Source organism: Colobus angolensis, unplaced genomic scaffold, assembly GCF_000951035.1.
Source record: "Colobus angolensis palliatus isolate OR3802 unplaced genomic scaffold, Cang.pa_1.0 Scaffold143, whole genome shotgun sequence".
In the NCBI taxonomy this organism is placed as follows: domain Eukaryota; kingdom Metazoa; phylum Chordata; class Mammalia; order Primates; family Cercopithecidae; genus Colobus; species Colobus angolensis.
In genome coordinates, this window is record NW_012114522.1 from 1,877,175 (window position 1) to 1,904,706 (window position 27,532).

Below are 27,532 nucleotides of genomic sequence, written 5' to 3' on the forward strand. Positions count from 1 at the left end.
ACCTGTGCCCACCTATACCCACCTACCACCACCTACCACCCTCCTTCCTGTACCCACCTACCAGTCACCACCCACCCACACACCTCCACCCACCTGCCACCACCTACCACTCACCACCCACCCACCCACCTGTACCCACCTACCACCACCTACCACCCACCTACCTGTGCCCACCTGCACCCACCTACATGCACTCACCTGTACCCACCTGCTGCACCCACCTGTACCCACCTACCCTGCCCAGGCTGGGTGTGGGCTTTATGGTCCAACATCTGGTCTGCACCTGGACCAGGCACTGGAAGACAGTCCGTGAGGACTCGCAACTTGGCCATAGGGTTGAGACCCAAATCCAGTCCCTTCTTCCCTGCAAAGACCACAGGATGTGCTGGCTGTTTTCCCAGCACATCCTGGCGCTCTCTCTGGGGCATGCGATTCAAGCCTAGAGGACTGGTCTCGTGCTCCTCCTCCACCTCCTGACAGCCTTGGGGCATCGGGCACACCCCTTCCTGGTTTGAGTGCGTGTGTCCCTGCAGGAGGGCTCTGTGGCCATGAAGGCCCATATGCAGAGGTGGTGTGTGTGGGAGTGGGCTGGTATCACTCCCTGTCCTGCTCCCAGGGGTCTCATGGTGTGACCAGGACACAGCTTCCAGGCCCAAGTGGACATGGGCCCTTAGCTGTTGTCACTGAGGTTTCTTTCAGCCTCTCTGGGGCTGCGTCCCTCAAATGGCAGGACACGTGTGAACCATGGATGATCCTGACCCCACGACCTGTCCCCAGAGAGCAGAGAAGGGGCAGGAAGGGAGGGGCTGTGACTTGGGAGTCACCCTCTCCCTCTGGGGAGACCTGGGTTGGCCTCCCCGCTCTGCTAAACCCTGGCACCTGTGTGTAAGCTTCTGCTCTCAGCCATAAAATGCCACCCCATGGGGCCTGCCTCGGCAGGTGGGCAGGGCCGGGTGCCTGGGTCAGGTGTGTCCATACAGAGCTTCCTCTATGCCGATGGCCAGGAGCAGCCTGAGGGTTCTCCCTCAATTCCATCATTTCACCCATAGCCTTTAGCTTCCCACCTCCCGTGGCACAGGGCCTGTGGCAGCCTCCCAGAGGCCGTCGAGTTATTGCTCTGTAATAACCATGGTTCCTGTGAACAGAGTGCCTCCCCGCTCTGCCGTGGGAACGGTATTCTCTTTCCCGCTGCTTGCTCACCTCACAAGGGCTGTGCTCCTTCTGGGCCCCTCACTGAACATACGTGCAGGTGGTGGTGGATGGGGTGACAGCCTGGGGAGATGGGTCGGCCTACTGTCTAGGTCCCCAGGGCCCCCACGGCAGAGCTGGCTCCAACCCAAAGGCTCCTGATCGCCCTCTGTCTCTGCTGCGTACCTTTTCTCTCTTGTCCAGAGAAAACCGAGGTGATGGACCCTCAGGATGTTGCTGCTGGTGCCCCGAGCCAGGGTCTTCCTTTTGGGAAAATACGTCTCCGTGGAGAACAGTGGGACATGGGGGTGGCCAGGTGGAGACAAGCTCTGGGCTCATTGGCACGAAATCAGCTTCCCCGGGGGCTTCTTTCTCTGGGAAGAATTAACCATGTTTCTCCAAAGAGAAGGTTCTGGAGCCCTGTCTTGTGTCTCTTGGGGTAGAGATTTTTTCCTGTCTGGAGGATCAGGGCTCTGTGTGGGTGTTTGCGCCTGTGTTGCCTGCCAGTCACGGAACCGGCCTCTCCCTCTCTGCCTGGCGCCAGCACTAACGGCCACTTTGTGTGTTGTGTCCACAGTCCCCTCAGTTGCTCTCGCCAACGCCGACCGAGGTAACCACCACCCTCTCGCCTGCCCCCGCTTGCCGTGGCGCTGCCGCCCAGGTTATAAACATAACCGCCCAGCTGGACCCCCGGGAAGGGCCTCCTTGGTGGCTCTTCACCATGGGGCCCCGGGCCACGGCCCTTGTGACGTGGGGCATCCTTCTGGCTGCTGGTTATTTTTACGATCACACCGCACCTGCATGCCTCCCCCGTGTGTCTGCCAGCCCTGCAGATGTGGCCGCCTGGGACGCGGGTCTCCCCTAAGCAGATCGTGGTCTGGGCTGTGGCTTCCTTTAGGGGAAAATTCAGGAGCCTGGCTGAGCCTGGGAGCGCTTTCTGCCTCCTGCCCTCCATGTGGGATGTATGGGAAGCACCCAGTCCTCGTGGAGAAACACTGGACATGTCTCTCTACAAAAGAGCTTTTACTGTTAGCGGTCTAGCTTTTTTTTTTTTTTTTTTTTCTGTTTCTCAAAATTAATCAGTGACATAGACAGCTGCCAATCAGACTGCAGTCTGTGTGGCCACACAGGTGGCCGCAGCAGAAACATGTCATAGTAGCCAGGAGCAGAGAGCCCAGGCAGCGGACGTGCCCTGAGCTCTTCCCCTGTGCTTGGTGCCGTTGTAAACATTTTATAGGCTGGGCGTGGTGGCTCACACCTGTAATCCCAGCACTTTGGGTGGCCAAGGTGAGCAGATCACCTGAGGTCAGGAGTTCGAGACCAGCCTGGCCAAAATATAGTGAAACCCCGCCTCCACTAAAAATACAAAAATTACCCAGGCGTGGTGACACGTGCCTGTAATCCCAGCTACTTAGGAGGCTGAGCCAGGAGAATTGCTTGAACCCAGGAGACAGAGGTTGCAGTGAGATGAGATCACACCACTGCATTCCAGCCTGAGTGACAGAGCAAGACTCTGTCTCAAAAAAAAAAAAAAAAATTATATTTATTCATCCCCCACCATGACCCCCAGAGGCAAGTTCTGTGATTTTCCCGTTTACCGCAGAGAAACTGAGGCACAGGGGAGTCACATAACCTTTCCAGGGTCACGCACTAGGAGGTGCAGGAGGATTTCAGCCCAGCGGGTGGCTCAGAGCCTGTGCTCACCCACTGGGCTCTCCAGCCTCCTGCCCCAGACAGCCTGCCCCACGGGAGCTGTGACGGCCGTGGTACCTGGGTGCTATTTCCCTAGGGCAATGATTCCTATGTACCGGTGACTTTTGATGCCCCAGGCCTGGGGCCAGGCATCGTTTCATCTCCTCGTTTACCTGCACAGGGAACCCCTGAGGGAGGGATGTCAGCTCCCCTTCCAGATGAGGTAAAGGGTCTGCCTGACACAGAGCACACTCCTGGGAAGAGCCTGGTCTCCCTGCAGAGGTCCCTGTCTCGGGCTGTACCCCAGAGCGGGGCACAAAAGCACACACACTTGCTCAGTGGGAGGCTGCACAGCCATACACAGCCTGCAGGCTTCTGGTCCAGAGGTGGTTGCTGTGGTCACGGGACCTCAGCCACCCTCATCGGGACTTGCCTGCTTCCTGCCTTCCCTGCTCGCAGCCGGGATTCCCAATCCAGCCCTTAGGAGTGGTCTGAGGCTGAGTTCCTCCCCAGCTCCTGACAGCTTTGGAGAACTGGAATCTTCTGCAGAGCCCCCTGCCTGGCTTCTCTGCCTGACTCCTTAACCTGTCCCCATAGACACAGAGCTGGGGGATGGTAGAGGAACAGGGCGAGTGTGGGCCTTGGTGGTGCTGTTCTGCTGGAAGAACAGGGCCAGCAGCAGCTGGGCATCAAACCCTTGGATCCAGGGATGTGACGGCCAAACACACAATGGGCCACTTGCACCTAGCTGCTGAACCTGCATGTAGCTGGCAGGCCCTGAGTCCAGGCTGAACAAGGGGCCAGGACACCTGTAAGGTGGACAGGGCTGTGCAGAGGACACCCAGGGTAGAGACAGGGCACTAGCCGGCCCGAGAGAGAGAGTATGCCCGTGGCTGGGGTTAGACAGTCGCCAAAGGGTGCAGGGCAAAGCCCAGGTAGGAACCTAGCATGAGGGCTGGCCTGAGCGCATGGAGGTGGCGCACTAGGCAGGTGTTAGGGACCGCACACCTTGGGGTGGGAGATATGCTCCGACAGGCCAGGGGAGCCAGGGCCCAGACCAGGAATTCCTTTGCTCATCACAGTGCTGGCCTTGAGGGCAAAACAGCAGCATCTACCCTGCACCAGGACACTGGGCTGGGCCATGTAATGACCCAGGCCAGCATGCCAGGCTGTGGTGGGCCAGGCAGCCTGCTCTCCCCCCCTGCCATGGTGCCACGCCACCCCACGCCACCTGCCTCCCACTCTGCCTGCTGCAAACAGCTACTCCTGCTTGGATGAAGTCTGCCATGTCATTGCTTGTGGGTTTGACTCAACTGGGCTTCCCGGCCTGGGGTGGAGTACCTTTCTATCTCCAAATGTGCCTCCAGGGCCGTTAGAGCCCCCAGTTCACATGTGAGAAGCCCCCATCAGGACTGGGGGAGTCTCTGTGGTTCTCACACTGTGTTCTAAGAGCTGGGCGCTGGCAAGGGTCAGGCAGGAGGAGACCTGGAGGATGAAGCTGGAGCCCCGACCTGCAGCAGGGGAAGATAGGGGATCCTCGCCAGTGGGTCCCTGTACCACACCCTGTGGCAAGGATCCAGCAGGCACAGCGGGGACTGTGTCTGCACCACACCAGCCCCACTTGGCTCTTCAGACCTGCCCTGACAGGTGCAGGCGATTCCCACATGGGACCATGTTGAGTCATCCACTGGGTCAGGAGGGCAAACACCAAATGGTGTGGGGAGATGGGTGGACAAGGGGTGGGCAGTGCTCCCAGCTGGGATGTTCACAAGCTGCATCTTCCCTCCAGGGGGATCAGGATGACCGGTCCTACAAGCAGTGCCGGACCTCCAGCCCGAGCTCCACTGGGTCGGTCAGCCTCGGGCGCTACACCCCGACTTCACGGTCACCACAGCACTACAGCCGTCCAGGTACTTGGCCCCCTGGTTCCTCTGAGCCCCCAGGATGCTGTCCTTCTCCTTGTTTTGTTTTGTTTTGTGTTTCTTTTATAAGTGGCCTTTTTCTGATGCAACTGGAGACATGATGGAAATGGGTGGGATTGTCAGCAGGTGGGTGGCTGAGAACCTGTTCATTTAGTGGCATAAAGAAAAGGACCTCCTCGTACCTTGGGGCGAGGTGAGCTGCAGAAGCTGCCCTGCGGGTTAGTGGAGCCCTCTGTGGAGCACACATCCTGGGGAGCACACACTGAGCACTTCGATTCCAGCTAATGATTTGGTGGCAAGAGATGTCAGGACGATAAGACAGCACATGTGTTAGGAGAGCAGACGTCGGCCGGCTGCAAACTCCTGTGGGTCTCAGAAGACTTGAGCTGGGAAAACAAAGTCAGTGATGGAAAAATTAAGCCCATTAACATTTCACCTGTGGCTAGATTCGTCACCCAGTGACAGCCGTCCTCATGGGAGAATGGGCGAGAGGCCCCCGCCAGTCAGGAGAGAGCCCCGAGGCAGGTCCTCTCCACATGTATCACCTCATCCCCTGCCTGGCGCCCGGCTGTGTATCAATCCCTGTAGCTGTGAAACTCCTCAACCCCCTGAGCGTGTCAAAGCCACAACAGGGACGCTCCACACAGACACTGCCTTTTGAGGGATTTTTCCAAGCTGCTTCCTTCCTGGCCAGCTGCTGCATGGCTCCATTTATACATCCATGGACTATGGCTCTTATTTTTGCAGCCTTTGTGGAAAAATCAAAACTCATTCATTTGCAAAGTTATTTCCATTGACTCCTTGCAATGCGCCTGGTACATTCTGCTCAATAAATGTTGAGAAAGTGGGTAAAGGAGTGAGTGCATGAGTGAGTGAGTGAATGAGTGCATGAATGAGTGAATTAGTGAGTGAATGAATAAGTGAGCAAGTGAATGAATGAATGAGTGAATGAATGAATGAATAAGTGAGCAAGTGAATGAGTCAGTGAGTGAATGAGTGATTGAATGAGTGAGCAAATAAGGGAATGAGTGAGTGAGTGAATGAGTGATTGAATGAGTAATGAATGAGTGAATTGATGAGTGAATGAATCAATGAGTGAATGAGTCAGTGAGTAAATAAGTGATTGAGTGAGTGAGCAAATAAGGGAATGAGTGAGTGAGTGAATGAGTGATTGAATGAGTAAGTGAGCAAGCAAGGGAGTGAGTAAATGAATGACTGAGTGAATGAATGACTGAGGGAATGAGTGAGTGAAGAAATGAGTGAGTGAGCGAGCAGGTGAGTTAAAGGCAATCAACTTTATTGAGCTCCTCGTCCTAAGGGCCCTTTGCTGGCTCAACTGCCATAGCACAAGGACAGCCTGGGCTTGTTGACTGCACTTGGCCCGGGCTAACCCGAAAGCCAAGCTTGCATCTTGCTGGGCAAGTCCGGTGAGGATATCTGGTGGCAGACCACTCCGTGAAATGCTGTCCAGCTGAGTCCTTGATTCCCAGGAGACCCCCAGTGCTAAGCGACTGACCTAGCTGGGGACCCAAACCCCCGGGGAACCCTGGCCCAAGGCTCCTATGTAGCAGCCTGGGCCTCTGCCTGGGCCTCTGAGGCCCGGTTTCCTCGCTCCGCACCTGGAGGAGAGTGGTCTAAAACGTGTTTGGTGACCCCCTTCAGGTGCAAAAAGGTGTGCATTCCTCGAGAGAGGACGCAACAGTGTTCCTAGCAGGGTGGGGATGAGGAATATGTGTGGCTTTGCACCAGCCAGCCCAGGTTGACTCTGACTTGCTCTCTGTTACCCCGTAGCTGGTACTGTGAGTGTGGGTACCAGTAGCTGCCTCTCCCTGTCCCAACACCCAAGCCCTACATCCGTGTTCAGACATCATTACATCCCCTACTTCCGAGGTAAGGCGCGCAGTGCTGTGGGCTGTGGGTGCTCATGGGTGTCCAGGCCTGGCGTCTATGTGCTCGCTGTCTGTGTCCGCCGCATGGCTTCACCGGAGCCCCTGTTTCATGCCCTGTGCCCCTCACTGTGTGTGTCTTGTGCGTCTGGCTCTGTGTGTCCGTGTGCAAATGTTCCTGGAAGGAAAACTTAGGTACCTTGTTACATAAAGGAACAGAAGGGAGAAAGGGCTTGGAAAGCTCCAGGAAGAGGGGACCAGAGTTCCTGCACACCCACCCACAGGCTTTGTCTTCAGAACCCTCACCCAAGTCACCACCTCTGATTTCATGCACCAGCCGGGGGCACAGGTGCTCTCAGGGTTTGTGTTCAGGAGCGGAAGCTGTGCTGTACAGAGGGCCCTGACTCTTCCATAGCCCCAGGCTCCTGGGGTCCAGGGCAGGGTTCACACCCAGTGTGGCTCCAACTCTCGGCTCTTCCAGGTGTGGATGAGCCATCCACATCCCTGCACGGGCACCCACATGCAGGTCCCAGAGGGAGACAGCCACGCTCATGTTTTCCTGTATGCTGTGGACTAAAACATGCATCCCCCATACTCGTAGATTGGAGCCCTAATCCCTGACATGACTATGTCTTTAGAGGGGGCCCTTTAAAGAAGTGATCAGTTAAATGAGGTCCTCGGGGTGGTCCAGATCCTCCCACAGAACTGATGTCTTTATGAGAAGAGAAGAGACGCCAGAGCTTGCTCCCTGTCCGCACACGCTCAGGTAAAAGACCACTGCAGACACGCACACTCAGATAAAAGACCACTGCAGACACACACACTGAAATAAAAGGCCACTGCTGACACAGTGCTGTCTGCAAGCCAGGAAAAACAGTCTCAGGAGAAGCCACGCCCTGCCAGAGATGTCCAGTCTGCAGCGCTGTGAGGGGAAATATGCCTGTTGTTGAAGCCACACAGGCTGTGGTATTTTGTTACACAGCCCCAGCTGACCAGCGCACCACAGAGAGACACTCAGAGCATTAGAGGAGGCAGCGACGATGTTCTCACCAATTCCCCAAGCAATGCATTAATTCCCCACCCTGAGCAGCTGCTGAGGGGGAATGTCTAGAAAAACCTCCCAGGCCACAGGTTGTGAGAAGGTGGGGCAGGCAGCCGGGCCCTCCGTCACTGGATGGTCACCAAACGGGGTTCATTCGGACCTGCACACCTCTCTGTGTACCTCATCATCATTGCTCTGGGCAGGCCCCATGGCCTCCTGAGAAGACAGTTCCTGGCCATTGATGGACATGGCCGTCCTCACTTTTCTGGGGACCTGTCCCTGCAGCTTTGGGATGATCTGACTCCTTTGCGAAGAAGCAAAGTCCTCAGCCAGGTGCAATGGCTCATACCTGTGATCCCACTGCTTTGAGAGGCCAGAGCAGGAGAATCACTTGAGGCCAGGAGTTTAAGACCAGCCTGGGAAACCTAGTGAGACCCCTTGTCTGGAAAAAAAAAAGGCGGGCATGGTGGTGCATGCCTGTAATCCCAACTCCTTGGGAGGCTGAGGCGGGAGGATCGCTTCAGCCCAGGAGTGTGAAGCCGCAGTGAGCTACGATCGTGCCACTACACGCCAGCCTGGGCAACAGAGCAAGACCCTGTCTCAGACGACAACCAACAAACAAAAGAAGCAAAGCCAGAAAGGGCGCCTCCCCAGAGCAGGAGCATGGCCAGCAGGGCTTTGTTGTGTGTGGTCCGCGGCAGTCGTGTGGCAGGGGGGACTCCCAAAACCCAGAGTGAATCCAGCCATTTGGGTGAGTCATATAGCAGGTCGCCCCAGGAGATACCGCTGCTCCTGTTGCTCTGTGCCAGGAGGCCCTGGACACCTGGCTCTCCTCCTACCTTCAGCCCTCCTTCTGGTGTGGCTGTCCCGACTGTGGGTCCCTGAGAGGGGCATGGCCAGAGCCGAGGGCAGGCTCACCCCACTTCCCAGGCAGCCCGTGTGAGCAGCCTCTGTGGGGCCTAGAGCCAGAGCCGGCCCTGGTAACCCTCCCCCACCTGCCCCGTCCTGAGTGTCCACCGTCTAATTCTTACACTTCAGGGTGAGGAAGGCCCAGGACAGGCCCCCTGGGGAGCAGCCCCTCCTCAGCTCCCCAGACAGCTAAGGAGAGAAGCCAAGGACTGGCAGCCCCCTCCCCTTCCTTCCACGCCTTGTAGCAGAAGAGAGTTTGGAGGCTGCCCACCTACCCACCCCGCCACCGCAATGTGGCTCCAAAGCCATCTCTGCCACAGCCCCTCCAAGGGCATCTCCTGGGGCCAAGAGGCACCATCCCTTTGAGACCTCCCCTGGGTGGGGCCAGGTTTTTGCCTCTTTGATGCCCATCTCTGCCCTGGTTCCCCCGGCCACATTGCCTGCCAGTGCCCTTCATTCAGAAATCACACGAGGCCAGGCGTGGTGGCTCACACCTGTAATCCCAGCACTTCAGAAGGCCAAGGTGGGTGGATCACCTGAGGTCAGGAGTTTGAGACCAGCCTGGTGAACATGGTGAAACCACATCTCTACTAGAAAAAAAAAAAAAAAATAGCCAGGCATGGTGGCACACCTGTAGTCCCAGCTATTAGGGAGTCTGAGGTGGGAGGATTGCTTGAACCCAGGAGGCAGAGGTTGCAGTGAGCTGAGACTGAGCCACTGCACTCCAGCCTGGGCAACAGAGTGAGAGTACATCTCAAAAAAAAAAAAAAGAAAAAAGAAAAATCACACAAAGCCGCCTGACCTCCCCTCTGGTGTCCAATGTGGGGGAGCCTGGCACCCCCATGCTCTGCTCCTACTCAACTCCCCTGGCTGTCCGTGACCTTGGGAACACCCACCCTCTTTCCAGAATGTACTCCTGAGGGAACTGAGGCTCAGAAAAAAGCCACTGGCCAAAACCCAGAGTGGCCCTCAAAGCTTCTTTTGGCAGAGCCCACAGTCAGGCTTCTACCCGGGGCTCCATTCACAAGTGTGTTCACCCTCAGGTCCTGGGTCGACCTCGGAGGCCACACAAAGGCGCCTGTCCTCCTCTGCAGCCATGGGCTCCAGTGTGTCCCAGCCTAGGAGCTCCTGGTGGCAGCCCCCAGGAGTCAGCTGGACACCAGGCAGTGTCGCCTGCCCTCTGGGAAAGCCCTTCCTGTTTGTTCCACGGGCTCCTCTGGCATCTCTGGCCCCTCTCAGTGGACATTTCCCTCAGGACAGCACTGTAGGGGGGCGGCTCCCCGAGGCAAGGCCTGGCCCCACCCCCACCGAATGCTGGCAGGGTCCCACCCCCGGCACACCTTCCCACCAAGACTCAGCTTCCGGAGAGGTGCTGGCCACAGCCGTGGGCACTTTTGTGTGAATTTCAGTCCCTGGCGGGTCCCCTGTGGGGGAGCTGGCAGCAGGGACAGGCAGGTGCAGACTAGGAGGGGAGTTGGTGCTGCTGAGGCCACTGGCCAGGCAGCCTCCATGCACTGAGCAGTGGGCCCACTCTGAACCCCTGGCCTGAGAAGGAAGGAGGGAGGGGCCCTGGGATGGAGCCTCAGGTCTGGCCCCCACCCTCCACTGCCCGGACCCCGGCAGCGCCTCTTCATCGTGCTGAGCGGCCATTCCCTCAGCTGCAAAAGGGCCTCATCCCTGAAGCATTGTCCTCAGGGTGATTGTGGTTGAGGACCCAGGATGGGGCTGTGCATTGCAGCATGGGCGTCATCTTACCCGGCCTGCCCGTGGCTGCCAGCTGGCCTCTCTGCGGTGTCACCTGGAGGAGGCTCCACAGGAACCCGCTGAGCCAGCACCAGGGACACGCTGGGCCACTGGAAGCACCAAGATGAAGGATGTGGCATTGGATTGTAAACTACAGTATAATAGCAAGAGCGGTCAGTCCACACGGATCTACATAAATGTTGAGTAAACAAATAAATGGAGAGAAAGCGAGATCTCCCACACAGAGGAATTCCAAATAACATGAGCAGATGCCTTGTCCGCCAGGAGGGGGTTGGAACTCCCACTCCTGACGTGTGGACAAGCGTGGGCTGCACAGAGTGGCTCCTTCCCGAGAGCGCCATGTGGGAGGGGAGAGAAGGAGCAAGTCCACCCTGGAGAATCCTGACAAGCATGACCCAGTCAGCAAGGCCGCCATGGTCAGTGATCCACTCTGCTGACAGCAGGTGCCCTTGATAGGACATGGTGAGGACACTTCACCTCATGGGCTTCCTTCCCAACCCCGTAAGCCCGGTATCTCCATGAGAGAACATCAGGCAAAATCCCTCAGCAGCCCTCCTCAAAACTGCCAGAGTCCTCAAACACAAGGAACGTCTGCAAAAGTTCGCAACTGAGCGGAGCCTCGGGAGACGTGCCAACAAAACATCATGTTTCCTGGGTGGGATCCTGGAGCAGACGAACATCAGGTGACACCCAGGGAAACCCGAATCCTATGTGGCATGCAGGTGGCACCAATCTTTGGGCATGCCCTAGTGATGGGAGAGGGAACGGCAGGGATGCTGGCCAGGGAGGGTACGGGAGCACCCTGGACTACCTGAAGCTGTTCCAAGTGAAACATTTACTGAAATTTTTAAAAAGATGGAAGAGGAGTGGAGGAGGAGGAAGAGTAAAAAGTAGAGAAGGAAGAGGAGGAGGAGGAGGACGAAGAGGAAGAGGAGGAGGAGAAAGGAAAAAGTGGAGGAGGAAGAGGAGGAGAAGGAAGACTTTTCCAAAGGGCTGAGGCTGCTCCTCTCCTAACAGGGACCATCCCAGGTTAAAGGATGCTGACACACCCCCTCTGGAGCATATCAGAAGCCCGTAGGATGTGAGCCTGGCAGCACAGTGCTCCAGGTGGAAGCTGGCAGTGCATTTTGTTCCAACGAAGCCTCACAGGGAGCAGGCAGGCATGAGTGCAGAGGAGGGAGAGGTCCTCGTAGACCGAGTCCTTCCAGAAGGCTGAGCAGAGGAGGCAGAGCCTGAACCTGGACCCAGGAAGGGTCTGGACAGGTGGGAAGCCCTGGAGAGGACACTCATCGAGGGGTGGGGTGCTGGGAGGGAGGGACTGAGGCAGCAGGACTCGGGCTGGTGTTAGAGGGCCCCGGGGGGCAGAAGTGAAGTGGGCCACCATGGCTGTGTCCCCAGCTTCCCTGCAGCCTCAGGCCCCTCCAAACATCTGATGAAAGCTGATGAGTCTCCAGACCCTCCTCAAATAGACATGCACATGTGTCCACAGACTCTGGTTTGAAACTTCAGGGGATGCTGCCCTGTGGCTGGGAACCGGGGAGGGACAGGTACCCTGTGATGTGTTAGATCCTCAGCCCACTGAGTGGGAGCCGAGACATATCAGGAGCCATGATTCCAGATGGGAAGAAACGAGCCGTTCCTGGCCTGCCAGGTCCACGGACTGTGCCAAGAGCACATGCAGCTTAGAGATGGTGCCAGAAGCGAACCATCTTCCTCTGTTCAGTTCGTATGGGTGCCTGTTTTTGCTGCTACTGGGGATGGGTCTAGCACAGCCGTAGTCGGTAGGAGGGACCCGCGATGTCCTTTCCTGGCATGTTGAGTCCAGTCTCCCTGCTGTGGGGCCCCTGCTGCCACTGGGAGGTGCAGGAGTCCACCGTGGAGAAACCTGACGAGCATGACCCGACCAGCAAGGGTGCCACGGCCAGCAAGGGCACCTGTAGAGCCGACTGAGGCTCTAGAAGTTTCCATGCTGTTCTGGAGGGAGGTCGCTAAGGGAAGAGCAGTTATCTGATGCTCCATCAGCATTGACAGGCAGAATCAGCACCCATGCCCAGGCATGAGAAAATGCTCAAAGTTAGAGTCTGCTGTCCCTTCTATGGTATCAGCCTAGCTGGGGCCACACTGCTCCTAGGTGACCTCCCGCTGCACACAGCCCACCACCAGGCAAGAGCCCCCCGTGGGTCAGCGTCTGTCGAGCCCTCCTCATGAGTCCACTGCGGGGTTCCTGGCCAGTCCACCTCCAGGCCCAGTACACCACTCACCCACTGCAGAAGTTCCGTTTCTGTTCCATTTCTTTGTCACCGCAGGGTCCTGCTGCTCTGAAAGGCTGTGCAGCTTGAGGGAACGTTCTCAGGTCAAGAGCGCCTTTCCCCTTGCAGCCGGTTGCCTAGTGCTGAGGAGGTTTCCTGGGGGTGGCGGGCGGGAGGAACGGGGCCTTGGAGTGTCTTCTGCAGCGAGCGTACACCTTCTCATCACAAGCGTTCAATACCCTGCATCTGTCTGTCAACTCATTCCCCAAACAGGTGTGGGGGGAGGGGCATTACCCAGGTCACCTCAGCCCTCTGGATGCGTGGCTTGATAATCCAACCTTGTTCACAAAACAGAATTATAGTTCCAGGTGATCTCAGCAATTGAAGCAGGGCCAGAGGATGCTTTCCGTTGAATCTGCCAAAAACGAGTTGTATTTAAGAATGTGGCCAGGGCACAGTGGCTCACGCTTGTAATCCCAGCACCTTGGGAGGTAGAGGTGGGCAGATTGCTTGAGTCCAGGCATTCAAGACCAGCCTGGGCAACATGGCAAAACCCCATCTTTACAAAATTAAAAAAATTAGCCAGGCGCAGGGGCGCACACCTGTGGTCCCAGCAATTTGGGAGGCCAAGGTGGGAGGATGGCTTGAGCCCAGGAGGTGGAACCTGTACCCTGCAGAGCCATGATCATGCCACTGCACTCCAGCCTGGGTGACACAGCGAGACCCTGTCCCAAAAAAAAAAAAAAAAAAAAAAAAAAAAAAGAATGTGGTAATGGATAGATACTATTCTTTTCTTCTGCAGGTGGAAAAATTTTACTCAATGGCTTTTAAGGATAATTTTGATCATTTTAGTGCTTTAATCCTATTCTGAATGGCTAATTTGTAGATTCTCAAGGAAAACAGCATGTTTATATACAAGGATAATTAGGAAGAGGGGCCTTTGTTTTGGCGAATTTGCGGTTGGCTGGATTCAAACACCAGCCAGGACGCAGGGGTGCAGATGGAGTGAGCCCCCTAAGGCGTTCTGAGTTCACCGCCCAGCCCTGTGCCCTCAGCAGTGTCGCTCCTCTGCCTTGGGACCCTGGACAGAGTTCAACTCAGGGTTGGATTAGCAAGTCCATGGACACAGTCTGGGAATGTGGATGAGGCCCACACTCCCTCCCCTGGGCAGGGGGTCTGGGCTGCTCCACCGGACAGGAGAGATGGGGCTCGCTGCGAATAAGCTTTTCATGCTTGAAATCTTCTACTTTGCTTTCCCGTTTCCCCTTCTATCTGCTGCCTTTGCCCTTCCGTCTGGAGGCAGTGAAAGTGGCCGGAGCACCCCCAGCCTCTCCGTGCTCTCTGACAGCAAGCCGCCCCCCTCCACCTACCAGCAGGCGCCTCGCCACTTCCACGTCCCAGGTAGGCTGGCTCCGGGACACAGCGGCTGGGCTCCTCACACCCAGCGTCTGACCACACCCAAACTGTCAGCTTGCCTTGACTCAGCAGGTGCCAGACAACACTCCAGGCTCCTCCACTGCTCCCCAGACACTGAGATTCTTTAAAACCCTCAGACGGGTTTTCACAACCCCAAACCGATGTGCGTTTGAGTTTCTTCCAAAGTCCCACCAACGGCAAGGAGACACGCTTGTCCTCCTGGGAATGGGGTGAAGGAAAAGGGCTGTCTGAGCTGGCTGCACTTCCTGGGGGGGCCACAAGCTTCCTGGCTGCTGCCCCATCCCCTGCAGATGGGGGTGGCATCTGGAATCAGGGAGGCTTGATCTGGGGCCTGGGTGTCTGTCGCTTGCTGGGTGCCAGTTCCTGCCTGGTGATTCTAAATCTGGGTGAGTGCTTGTTGCTTACAAAAAGCTGTAGAACAGAAACCATCACAACTTGCTGCTTACCCTCCTGTTCTCTCCTTTTTTTTTTTTTTCTTTCTTCTTCCCCAGACACTGGCGTAAAAGATAACATCTATAGGAAACCCCCTATCTACAGACAGCATGGTATGGTTGGATTCCTCCCGCTGCTGTGGTTTGCCCCGCATGCCTGTCAATACCCATCTGCTTCTGAATGCATCCTTTTGTTGTGTTCTGATAAATGCAGTGAAGGCACCACCAAGGCCCTTAGCAGTCTGACTATTAAATGCAAATTCACTAGCAGCCTCCTGAGAGTCCTCTTCTTATAAATTACGATGAAGGGTATGTCTGAGTAAGGACACTTCTGTGTGTTATGACGCCGAGGCTAATGTACATCAGCCAGGGCTTGGGATGGGGGTTTGTAGCCAAGAGCCTGGTGGTGGCGCCTTCAGTTATGCAGCCAGAGTGACGTTAGCCAAGATGGTGAGAGACAGAGGCTTCTCGAACCACAATCTGATCCAGGCCTGATCTTTGGAATACAGAACAAACGTGAATCACTCGTTTATTCCTTAGGGAGACTTTAGTCTTGTGTTTTGAGAATTTCTGATGATGGGATGGGTGACCTTGCCTTCAGTTACAGAGATTTCTTGCATAAGCAAATAGGGGCTGATGCCTGGCTCTGCTCCACGTGAACCTGCCTGGGAGGTGTGCAGGGAGCAGTTTGCTTGGGCCATGGAGCAGGAATCAGGGCCACATGGTCTCCCCTCTCTTTCCTCCTGGAACTTCTCGGTGATTGACAGCAGGTTGCTTCACCATCCTGAGCCTCGGTTTACTCATCTGCAAAACAGGACCCATCCCCTCCACCCCACCCTTTCCACAGGCTGACTGTGGGAACTTCCTGGGATACTGAATGTGGAAGTGCACTCTAAACTGTAAAGTGCGGTGCACATGATGGGAACGGTTATCAAGTCACTGGCGATGGGAAAAGGCATTTCCATATTAAACGTTCTAGTCCAGATGTACCTAAAGCAAACAGCCACATCCCACATTGACAACTGGATGGACACTTTTAGACGGAATCTTATAGAAAATGTGTTTCCTGTGACTTGCCGACAAATCAGTGATCAGGTTACACAAACTTTTAAAATATTTTCTCCATCGTGGCCATAGGTCCTGTACTTTGTGCATCTTTCCCTCTTCCCAAGAAGGAAAGAAGTAATGAAATCTCTTGAGTTTCCAGAAATGATGACTTCTACCATTGCCTTTCCACCAGAGAAGCGTAGAGCACAAACCTCCGAGAGGGATAGGAGCGGGATGGGCTGGATGGACTCTAGGGCCCTTAGAAATTATCCAGACCACCTCCCTTGGGTTACAAGTGGGGAAACTAAGGCCTGGCCGAAAGAAGGAGCAGCCACAGTAAGTGACTGGCTTTCCATCATGGCACCCGGCCTGAACAGCCTGCCTGAAGGGCTGTGTGTTCTGTGCCGGTGGGGCCACAAGATTGGGATTGACTACCTTGACCTTTTATTAACCCCCCACTTTGTCTCAGATTGGTGCCTTAAAATGTGTGATTAACATGTGCAGGACAGGAGGGGGTCTGCCCCTTAGAAAGGGGAAGAGAGCCAACCAGGTTATGAAATTGCTCATTGCCATCCAACAGACCCAGGTCTAAGACAAAGAGCTTCGACCTCAGTCCTTTAACTGAACCATCCAGTGGGGAGATTAGATTTTACTGTCTCCAGTGAACATCTTTGTGCTTTTTTTTTTTTTTTTTTTGAGATGGAGTCTTGCTTTGTCATCAGGCTGGAGTGCAGTGGCATGATCTTGGCTCACTGCAACCTCCGCCTCCTGGGTTCAAGTGATTCTCCTGCCTCAGCTTCCTGAGTACCTGGGACTACAGGCGCCTGCCACCATGCCCAGGTATTTTTTTTTTTTTTTTTTGTATTTTTAGTAGAGATGGGCTTCACCATGTTGGCCAGGAAGGTCTCAATCTCTTGTGCTGTGATTACAGGGGTGAGCCACTGCGCCTGGCCATCTTTGTGCATTTTTAAAAATCGGGCTATGCATCATTCTCCTATCCAAAGGCAAATTAATTCCTCTTTGATTAAACCCTGAGCAATGACCAAAACTCTTTTATTCCAAAATCTTGCTATAAGCCGGGCGTGGTGGCTCATGCCTGTAATCCCAGCATTTTGTGAGGCAGAGGCAGGCGGATTGCCTGAGCTCAGGAGTTGGAGACCAGCCTGGGCAACATGGTGAAGCTCCATCTCTACTAAAATACAAAAGCAAAAAAGCCAGGTGTGACAGTGTGCGCCTGTAGTCCCGGTTACTTGGAAGGCTGAGACAGGAGAATGGCTTGAACCCAGGAGGCAGAGGTTGCAGTGAGCAGAGATTGTGCCACTGCACTCCAGCCTGGGTGACAGAGCAAGACTCCCTCTGAAAAAAATTAATAAAAATTTTAAAAAAGGGAAGGAGGAACACAAGACAGGCAAGAATAGAGCACTTCACTGGACAGTCAGCAATGGACATGAAGCAGGGCTAGTTGTGTGAGGGCCTGGGAGGAGGCGGCGCAGGGGGCCTCCCACCCACCAGTGTGTCATCTGCTCAAGGGCTGAACTTTCAGGAAGTTTAACAGGTCAGGTATAAGTGTGCACATTTTTGTGTTTCCATGCACCATCTAGGGTCACTCATGGTATTAAACCCAGTTACTTTTAGGAATGTCGACCTAAAAAACAAACCGGAGAAAAGTATCTCCAAATATGTTGAATGTACGGAAAAGAGGATTCTAATCTGAGATGCATGGCTGTGGCAAGCCATATGCGCACCCGAAGAGGAGCAGGTAAAGGGAAGCTCTTCTTAGCAAAAGCCTTTCAAATAAGCTGTCTAGAAACAGAGTTCATCGGCTGCAGAGGCTCGAGGCCGGAACCGGGGTCCGTTCGTTGGTGGAGACCCCATCACTGGGCAGGTATTCTTTGGGGAGCATCTTATCTCAGTTGCTGCAGTCCTTGAGAAGGGATTTCTGGTGAGGTTATTGTGGAAAGTCCTCGAGACAGTCTTTATCTCCAGCATGCAGGCAGGAGATGTCCTGCCTCATGGCTTCCTGGCTCTAGCTTGTCTGGTCTGACAAAAAGTGATTTCATCCTGGGACCTGCAACCCTCCCAGGAGGCAGACCCAGTGCAAACCACAGCCCCCGGCTTCTGGCTACATCGTGGGGAGCTTCCTTTCTCAGAATCTGCCTCCCCCGGAAAATGGGACTCAAGGCCATATAGTCCGTGGGGCTTTGAGGAAGTTTCGGGGAGATGACACGCGACACTTGGCACCGGGCAGGGACCTTCTGTTGATCGATCCCCTCAGGGGAGGGAAGCTGTGTGCAGTTTAAAATGAATTCATGAGTGACCAGGTGCAGTGGCTCACGCCTGTAATCCCAGCACTTTGGGAGGCCAAGGCAGGTGGATCACCTGAGGTCAGGAGTTTGAGACCAGCCTGGCCAACATGGCAAAACCCCATCTCTACTAAAAATACAAAAATTAGCCTGGCATGGTGGTGCATGCCTGTAATCCCAGCTACTTGGGAGGCTGAGGCAGGAGAATTGCTTGAACCCAGGAGGCAGAAGTTGCAGTGAGCTGAGATCGCACCACTGCACTCCAGCCTGGGCAACAGAGTGAGACTCCATCTCAAAAAAAAAAAGAAAAAGAAATCACCTCTTATAACAGATAAGAATAGTAGCTTTACAATAGTCTCATATCTGATTTGAACTTATAGAATTGAGGAAGTATAGTGGTGGTTTTATCTATTTGCTATATAAAATTTAGGAAAATATGCACAAAAGATGAACAATTCAAAAATAAAAATAAAAAATAAAATAAAATGAATTCATGAGGGAAAAATGATGGCTCCCCAACATTTCCCAGTAAGTTCGACTCTCCAGATGCAGGGACAGTCCTCATAGTTCACCAGATTTGCTGTTTCATTGCTAAGCAAACGTCAGCCACCAGATGGCAATGCAGCTCTCTACTCCTCCCGCAACACACACCTCCCGCCACTTGCCCGGCAAATGGGGGCTGTCACTCCTGCCCACCCAAAGCCGACAGTGGAAGTGACCCCACGGGGCACGCGTTGTTCCCCGTGTCTTTCTGCCCTGGTTTAAAGCAGGAATTAATCATTCCTTGTGGTGTCTGTCTGGGATTCCAAATTCTAGTGGGGTTGAGTTTCATTTTGGTTTTGGGTCCTTTTTGACCCAAAATGGTGGAGTCTCATTTTGGTTTGGGGACCGGCGGGATGGGGAGGAAAGACAGGCTGTGTCCAGAGGGAGGATTGCACTGGGAAGCCCCTGCTGAGGCTCCCTAGGGGAACCAGGGAGTAGGAACTCAGCCTCTCCCTAGAGGGTTCCTCATGGCCAATGCATGCCAGGGCTCAGAAGGAACTGTCTGTGTGATACAAAAGACACGCTAACCTCTCCTTCTGCAGTGCAGAGAATGCAGAGAGGCCATCCTAGAAAGGTGGAAGACGGGCCGGGCACGGTGGCTCACGCCTGTAATCCCAGCACTTTGGGAGGCCGAGGTGAATGGATTACCTGAAGTCAGGCATTTGAGACCAGCCTGGTCAACATGGGGAAACCCCATCTCTACTAAAAATACCAAAATTAGCTGGGCGTGGTGGCGGGCACCTGTAATCCCAGCTACTTGGGAGTCTGAAGTACGAGAATTGCTTGAACCTGGGAGGCGGAGGTTGCAGTGAGCTGAGATCGTGCCATTGCACTCTAGCCTGGGTGACAGAAGGAAACTCCGTCTGAAAAAAAGAAAAGAAAAGAAAGAAAGAAAAGTGGAAGAGAGGGAGGCCAGAAGGAGAGAGGGAGGGAGGCAAAGGCGTTGGCTGGGGCCGAGACTCCAGGCCCACTTTCCTCATCCTCTGGAGTCTTTTTCCATCCTGACATCACCCAGGGAGCAGAGGTTCTTATTCTGACTCAAGAGCGGAGAAACCCCAGCGTGGAGGGATTTAAGTGACTTTTTCATTAGTTTGTCCAAGGGATGTTTTTCAAGCATCCACCCCACTGTGTGCTAGGCTGTGTCCCAGTGCTGGGGATACATGGGTGACCCTGCATTGCCCCTGATCATGTGGAGCTGAGATTCTAGTGGATTTGCGACAGCCGGGCAGGTGAGAGGTTAAGCAAGGTTTCTAGTTTCCAGTGCCCATGCTCTGGGCCCCGCCCACACGCTCACTCACTCACATACACACACATTCTCTCCCTCCCTCTGCCTCTCTCTCTCCCTCTCAATGTCATTTCGATTCAATGTGAATTGTAGAGATAGAGATTATTCTGAGAAGAACAGAAAAAAATCCTGTTGATGCGTCTACTCCTTGGAGGCTGAGTCTGGAAGACACAGGAGAGGACAAATCCTCAAAACCTCCTGCAGAGCTATTCAAAGTCCCAGGAGTGGAGAGGACGTCTCTCTCTGGCCTAAGGGGTGAAGCCCCAAACACCTTCCCCAGTTGCTATCAGCTCCTTCCCTTGCCAGAGGGAGCACCTGCTGGGGTGCCCCCTGGTCCTGGCTCCTGACTGCCAGAGTCCCAGACTTGCCTCAGACTCTTGCAATCTCAGGAATGATTCTGCACTGGAGGCAGAGAAAACTGGTGAGGAGCATGGCAGAGACCGCTTGCTGGCTGCAGAGCCTTGGCTGGCACCCCTGGCACAGTGGTGGAACAGCCCCCACACCTCTGCTGGCCCCCTGGACATGCGCAAGAGATCCTTGGAGGTTAGAGCTGTCTGTGTGTTGATACCAGCAAAGAGGGAGTTGGTAGGGCCCTCCCTTGGAAATACAGGGCCCCTGTGCCATGTCCATCTCATTCGCTTCCTCCATGCACCTGAGGCTGCAGGTTGGCACGTTGGTCACCAAAGGGAGTGCAGAGACTCATCAGATGCAGCCCCTTCCCTGGAAGTATCTCTCTTCAGCTGCTCTGTGGGGAAGTGGATTTGTACAAGACGCAGGAAGCAAAGTTGGTGGCGTTGCAGCCCTGAGTCTGAAAATTTACACATCTGACATGGAGGACAAAGTGACTCCAGCTCTGGCTTCAGGGTCAGAAGACAAGGTTCCAATTACCAGCTATGTGGCCTTAGACTCCAGCCCTCAGTCTCCTCATCTGTAAATGAGGTTCATAGCATCTATTATTATCTGTTGACATTCTTTACAAATGTTTACCCAAGGGCCGGGCACAGTGACTCACACCTGTAATCCCAGCACTTTGTGAGGCTGAGGCGAGTGGATCGTCTGAGGTCGGGAGTTCAAGACCAGCCTGACCAACATGGCGAAACCCTGTCTCAACTGAAAATACAAAAAGTTAGCCAGGCGTGGTGGTGGGCATCTGTAATCCCAGCTACTCGGGAGGCTGAGGTAGGAGAATCGCTTGAACCCTGGAGACGGAGGCTGCAGTGAGCCAAGATTGTGCCATTGCACTTCAGCCTGGGTGACAGAGTGAGAATCTGTCTCAAAAAAACAAAGGAAAAATGTTTACCCAGACCACAGTACAGTGCTTATCTGATGAGCAGGTATTCAGTAAGTGCTTATCACATGCATGTTCTCAGGGAAGTGCCTCTGTGTTGACTTTGCTCCTCCCATCAAAGCTCTTGTTATGTATAGAAACCTTCTCATCCACCTCTGCCTCGACTTCACTGGCCTGTGAGCTTCTGAAAGACAAGGGTCATGTCTGAGTTTTTTTTTTTTTTTTTTGCATCCCGCATTCTTAAGACAGGACAGTGCATAGTAGGTACTCAGCACAGGGAGATGGGGATAAAGGTTGAGGGGCTAAAGGTGAACAGAGGGTAGATGGACTGATCAATGAGTTAAGGGCTACATGGATGAATGGATGCATCAGTGGGCAAAGAAATGAAGTAGACAGGCCGGGCGCGGTGGCTCAAGCCTGTAATCCCAGCACTTTGGGAGGCTGAGACGGGCGGATCACGAGGTCAGGAGATCGAGACCATCCTGGCTAACACGGTGAAACCCCGTCTCTACTAAAAAATACAAAAAACTAGCCGGGCGAGGTGGCAGGTGCCTGTAGTCCCAGCTACTCCGGAGGCTGAGGCAGGAGAATGGCGTAAAATCCGGGAGGCGGAGCTTGCAGTGAGCTGAGATCTGGCCACTGCACTCCAGCCCCGGTGACAGAGCCAGACTCCATCTCAAAAAAAAAAAAAAAAAAGAAATGAAGTAGACAAAGAGAGGAATGGAAGAATGGGTGGGTGTGGGTGGGCAGATGGATGGATGGATGGACGGATGAATGGATGGGTAGGTGAGTGAGTAGATAAGCAGAAGCTGGATGAATAAATATCAAAATAAGTGGATGCACAAGTGGGTGGATGGATGGATGGATGGGTGGTGGGTGGATGGATGGGTAGATGGATGGTTGGGTGGCTGGAATGGATGGATGGGCAGTGGATGGATAAATGGGTGAGTGGGTGCATGGATGGATTAATAGATGGGTGGATGGGTGGGTGGGTGGATGGATGAATGGATGGATGAGTGAAGGATGGATGGATCAATGGTAAATGGATGAATGGATGGGTTGATAGGTGGGCGGGTGGGTGAATAGATGAATGGACAGATGGATGTATAGGTGGGTGGATGGGTAGATGGATGGATGGGTAGATAGATGAATAGATGGGGGGATGGGTGGTGGATGGGTAGATGGATGGATGGATGGATGGATGGGTGAAGGATGGGTGGATGGATGGGTAGATGGATGGGTGGTGGGTGGGTGGCCGGCTGGCTGGCTGGATGAATGGACAGATGGATGTATAGGTGGGTGGATGGGTAGATGGATGAATGAGTAGTTAGATGAATAAATGGGTCGATGGGTGGTGGATGGATGGATGAATGGATTGATGGATGGATGGCTGGATGAATGGACAGATAGTTAAAGGAGTGAGTGGGCGCATGAATAAGTGTATGGAAAGGAATAAAGGAGTAAGGGATGCACACAGGCTGGCATGGATGTTCAGCTATGAATGAGTGATAAGATGGGGTTTGGGAAGGAGGGAAGGCAGAGGCCAGTTCTGTATCTGGAAAAAAATTTGAGACCTCTTACTTTCATTCAGATGCCTCCAACTGAAGATTCCCCAAGGAACACAGGGAGTAGAAAGTCAGCCTTTCCCAAGAGGGCTCCTCATTGGCAAATGCATTCCAGAACTCAGAAGGAGTTGCTTGTGTGATACAAAAGACATATTAAACTCTCTTTCTCTTATTGTCCTGAGTTGATCTTTTTCTGACATCCCAAAGCAGCGTGCTGCAAATTAGCCTCAAAGTTTAGCCTCTTGTTTATTCCTAATTTTTAAAACCTGTAAGCTTAGTTTCCTATTATGTTCCAGCATCCATGCAGGTTATCTCATGTGATCCTCACAACGTGGAGGGGTGGGCATCCTTTGCCCATTTTACAGATGAGGAAACTGAGGCTCAGAGCTGTTATGGAAGCAAGCCAATAATCCGAAGTGCCAGTTTCCTGTCTTTTCCTACCCAAGCTCCTAGTTCTCAAGAGGTCACTGTTCTGTGGGTTAGCAAACTGGTTTTTAAAAAGCCCTTGGTACAAGTCTGGTTAAACTGTGCACATCTGGAGGAGCTGGCAGTGTTTGCAGAGGAAACTTGCTAAATCCTGGCAGAGCATCCCTCTCTCAGATGGCGGGGGCTGTTTTTGAGACCTGAGATGGCTTTTCAGCCAGAATGTGTCTGCTCAACCCATCTTCCATGGCCGAGGAAAGTACCGGAAGCCAGGCTGGCCTCTGGGAACCCAGGCCTGAATTCCAAGGGCTGGGATTTCAGGTCCCCAAGGGCCCTTCAGCTGGAGCGACTTAAGTGTCCATGCACGTGCAGATTATTCCAAGAGTGGTGATCCACTTTCCAGCCTCCTGGCTTTTCAGGAAACGGTGCATTTATTTTTGCCAGCCGACTCAGCCCCAGGGCCCTTCTCTGGCTTGGACAATGGCTGTGCTCTTAGAACTCCAAGGAGCCCCTGGCCTGCCTTCTCCCTGGGACTTGCTGGGCAGCTGCCAAGAGTCATGGCTGATGTATGGCCGCACACTCAAGGGCTCCGCTGCCGGGCGACGGCTGTTGTCTGGGCAACAGGAGAGTCCAGCTGCGGGCATGCCTCCCCCGGAGCTCCCTGCCCCCTCTCCCTCTCCATTAAGTGCTTCTTGAGCAGGCTTGGCGTTGATTTGCCTCTGTGAGTGGGGAGAGCAGGGCTTTGTATTTTCATGCTGAAAATCACTGTCTCTCCTGGAAGAAGGAGAAACAGGTAGCCACTGAGAGTTACGAGATGTCAGTGTATTCGGAATGGAACTGCTTAGTCTTCAATTTTGGCCTTATCTTGTCAAGGTCCTGTAGCCCAATCCCAAATTTCCAAGCTCTCTGGCCTGGTATCAGTCTTGTCCTTGGTGGTGCAGGAGGCAGGGTACGCCAACAGACAGACGGGCCCGAGCCTGCCGCCCGCTGCAGGTAAGCAGCCCACCTCGGCGTGTCCTTCCTGAGGCCTGGGTCTTCGTGGCGGGCTGGGGACGGAGACGGGTTTTTGTGTAATGGTTCAGTGCATGGGGTCAGTGTTTCTGTAAGGGAGACACACAAGGTGTGGGTCTTTACGTACTAAACTGGATGCCGAGAAATGTCAGCATGGCCTTGTGTGATGTATTTGCTCATTCTTGGCTGGAGATATCAGCCCAGCTGGGTGACAACCCCCCAACAAAAGGCGAATGGAAAATCCAGATGCCTCGTTGCCCAGCTCCAGATGGTATTCTTGGTAAAGGAACTGTTTCAAAATGGACTTTTGCTTGTTCTATTTCATTGAGTCCATTTCTGGTTGCATTTTGTAATTTTGTCATTTCCTGACTGCTCTTCGTGGACGTCTTCCAGTAGCAGAACTCGTCACCGTTTTGCAGTTTGCCAGCAGCAGTTAGCCAGGTGGGGCAGACAGGGAAGGACTTTGGACTCAGAAGGACAGGGCTCATGTCGGCCTCTACCGCCCACTCACCAGTGACCTGGGGCGAGGTATACCATGTCCCTGAGCCGCAGTCTCCCGATCTGTGAAATGGCGCGAAGCCCCTTCCTGCAGGGGTGGGTGGGGTAGTCAGTGGCGTATCCAAAGCCCCTCGCCCAGGTCAGACACGTAGGCCTCCCCAACTGAGACCTTGTGTCACATGGGAGGTTTTTAAAATGTGTATTCTCAAAAGGCCAAGTGGACCAGGTGCAGTGGCTCATGCCTGTAATCCCAGCAGTTTGGTAGGCTGGGGCATGTGGATTACTTGAGGTCAAGAGCTCAGGACCAGCCTGGCCAACATGGCAAAACCCCGTCTCTTCCAAAAATATAAAACTTAGCCAGGCGTGGTGGTACACACCTGTAATCCCAGCTACCGGCTCGCCAAGGTGAGAAAATCACTTGAACCCGGGAGGCGGAGCTTGCAGTGAGCCAAGCTCACACCACTGCACTCCAGCCTGGGTGACAGAGCGAGACTCCATCTCAAGAAAACAAAACAAAACAAAACAAAATCAAAAGACCAAGTGGCTACATCTGAAAACGTGACTCTACTCTGTGTGGGTGTTTGGCTAGAACTGAAATCAGGCCTCACTTCACACCCCTGCCGCTGATGCTCCCCGGAACACGATCCCTGGGGGCTTCCTCCAGCTCACTTTGTTCCTTGCCCCTTGAAAGGCACTCGGACTACTGACCTTCTCTTTGATTTTTCATTTTTGAGCATAACTGTAACATGGGAAACGGTGAGGCAGAAACCCGCAATCAATGGTGTGTTGCCTTTACAAGTGGATTTTTCCCTTCCAGCTGCCAGGCGATCGGATGGGGAGGATGGAAGCTTCGACCAGGATAACAGGAAGGTAATGCCAGGGAGCAGATCTGGCTTAGAAGGCTTAGAACAGCCTTGCTCAGAAAGAAATCGGTTTTGTGAGGGCTTCTCCAATGGAGGCTTCGAATCTTTCTCTTACATTCTTTTCCTTAGGGGCCCTGCGAGGCCAAAGGCAGGAGGCCTTCCATCCGTTTCCTTCCTACATTTAGGATGCACACGTCTCCTACCAATGTCCTGGGTATGTGCCCGTGTGACTTGGTTATGGTTCTGTGACTGAAGAGATGTGTGCTGTGAAAGAGAAATAAATCCAAGTGCATCCTTGGGGCATCCATTATTCTAGGATAGGTTCAGCAGACGTTTTTCATAAAGGGCCAGAGAGTAAGTACTTTAGGCTTTGCGGGCTGCACCATGTCTGATGCAGCTACCGAACTCTGTGAACGCAGCCGGAGCCGAGGCACGAACAGGCATCGCATCTCTGTGTTCCAACAGCACGCTCGTGACAAAAGCAGGCTGCAGGCTGGGCTTGGCGCTTGGGCTGAGTTCAGCCTCCCTGGCTCCCTTCACCTGTGCTAGGGCTGGAAAGCAGGGCTGTGTGTGGGGAGAGCCCGAGGCTGGACTTGGGCAGCATCCCTCATTCTCTCCGTGTGGAGCCCCGTGGGCTCCTGGCCTCCCAGACCTCATGTCTGTGTCCGTAAGAGGGGGCAGCTCCATTTCCCCCAGATGCTCCGTGTACCTGGATAGCGTCTGGATAGGTCTCACTAAATGGCGAGATTTTTATTGGAAGCTGTGTTTCTCACATAATGAGTTTTCTCACAGCGGGGTCAGCTCGGATGTTAGACGTGAGGAAGCGACAAGAACGGTCCAGTGAGATGTGCCCCCTGTTGCAGATGACCTTGAAATTCGCATGACTTTGTTTTTTACCTTCAGCAGAAGAGCAGCTGGCTGATGCTCAAGGGAGACGCAGACACGAGGACCAGCTCTCCAGACCTGGACACCCAGTCCTTGTCCCACAGCAGCGGGACCGACAGAGACCTTCTCCACAGGATGCCAGGGGACAGCTTTCACTCACGTGAGTGGTTCTTTTGAAGAAGGAGCTGTGATGTGCACAAAAGGCCTCGCAGCACATGGGGTCCCATAACTCAGAGCAATCCCCCCAAATCTAAGCCTTGCCTGTTAAAAAGCGGAATAGCAAGCCCACAAATCTAAGGGCCGACCAGATGGGAAAGTGGGGCTTTTGCAGTTTGCCGGCTTCCCAAGAACTGTCCCCGAGCCCGTGTGCTAACGAGGGCCACGCCTGCATGTCCCCTCACAGATCTCCAGGGCCTGCAAGAACGCTGAAACCCAGATCTGCTCCTGGGCTGTTCGGTAGAAAGGTGTCTGGGCTCCTGGGTAGAAATCAGGGCCTGTTCCCCCCAGAGCAGCCATGGGCATGGTCCGGCTGATGAGTGCAGACTTGCAGTTGGTGGCGGCACCATCCCTGTCCCCTGTGACTCATCCTGAACAAGGCACGGCCTCAGGCTTCATAGAGAGACAGTGATGGTGTCTGCCTGACCCTAGGGGTGTTATGAAGACTGAATCAGGAGCGATTTTCAAATGTAGAGAAAACTCCAGATAATGCTGTTTGCTTCCAGCCACTGTAAATCATAGGTGAAAACCAGTAGCAAGCATGGCCAGACTCACTCAGCACCTCCCAGAAGTGGCCTGCGGGTCTCAGCTGGGCTGGGGGCAGTTTTTATGGGCAAGGCATGGGTTTAGCTCGGAAGCAGGGGCTGGAAGAGGATGGATGGGGGTGTGAGAGCAGAAGAAAGACCTGACTTTGCAGTGAGGCAGTCCCAAGTTCAAATCTGAGCTCACCACTGACCGGTCGTGTGACAGGGGCCAGGTGTTAGGAGACTAGAACTGGGTATGTGTGTGGCGTTTGGCCGGCCATAGTAGCTGCTCAGTAAACGGAAACTGTTTCTCATCCTCATCCTCATCCTCATGCCTGCAAACTGTAAACCGTCTTTCTTAACAACAAAAGTAGAAAAGTGTTTCAATGTGACAGGAAAGAGTGAAGACACAGAAGCTTGGAAACGATCATGTGTTAAAGAATCACTTTAAACAAAGGAAGGTGTGTTGCTTGTGTATGATCTCTGTAAGCAGATGTCCGTGCACCCCTCGGGCCTCTGCCCCCGCCTGCGGTGCAGCTTTGTAAATACCAGGATCCCAGA

At 53.9% G+C, this 27,532-nt stretch overlaps 1 protein-coding gene across 5 annotated transcripts in view; it reads left to right on the forward strand.

The window, feature by feature from the left end:
* The window catches only part of ABLIM2 (actin binding LIM protein family, member 2), a 194,076-nt gene that overhangs the window by 125,791 nt on the left and 40,753 nt on the right, over positions 1-27,532 (forward strand). For 2 of the 5 annotated variants that reach the window (XM_011935390.1, XM_011935391.1), the window contains exons 11-15: positions 4,670-4,790; positions 13,952-14,053; positions 14,581-14,634; positions 25,301-25,353; positions 26,253-26,391. In XM_011935390.1, the coding sequence (XP_011790780.1) occupies positions 4,670-4,790; positions 13,952-14,053; positions 14,581-14,634; positions 25,301-25,353; positions 26,253-26,391 (469 nt within the window). Of the gene's footprint in view, positions 1-1,765; positions 1,799-4,669; positions 4,791-6,593; positions 6,693-13,951; positions 14,054-14,580; positions 14,635-25,300; positions 25,354-26,249; positions 27,436-27,532 lie in introns of those variants that run through there. The other 3 variants (XM_011935389.1, XM_011935393.1, XM_011935392.1) reach the window with 3 other exon arrangements.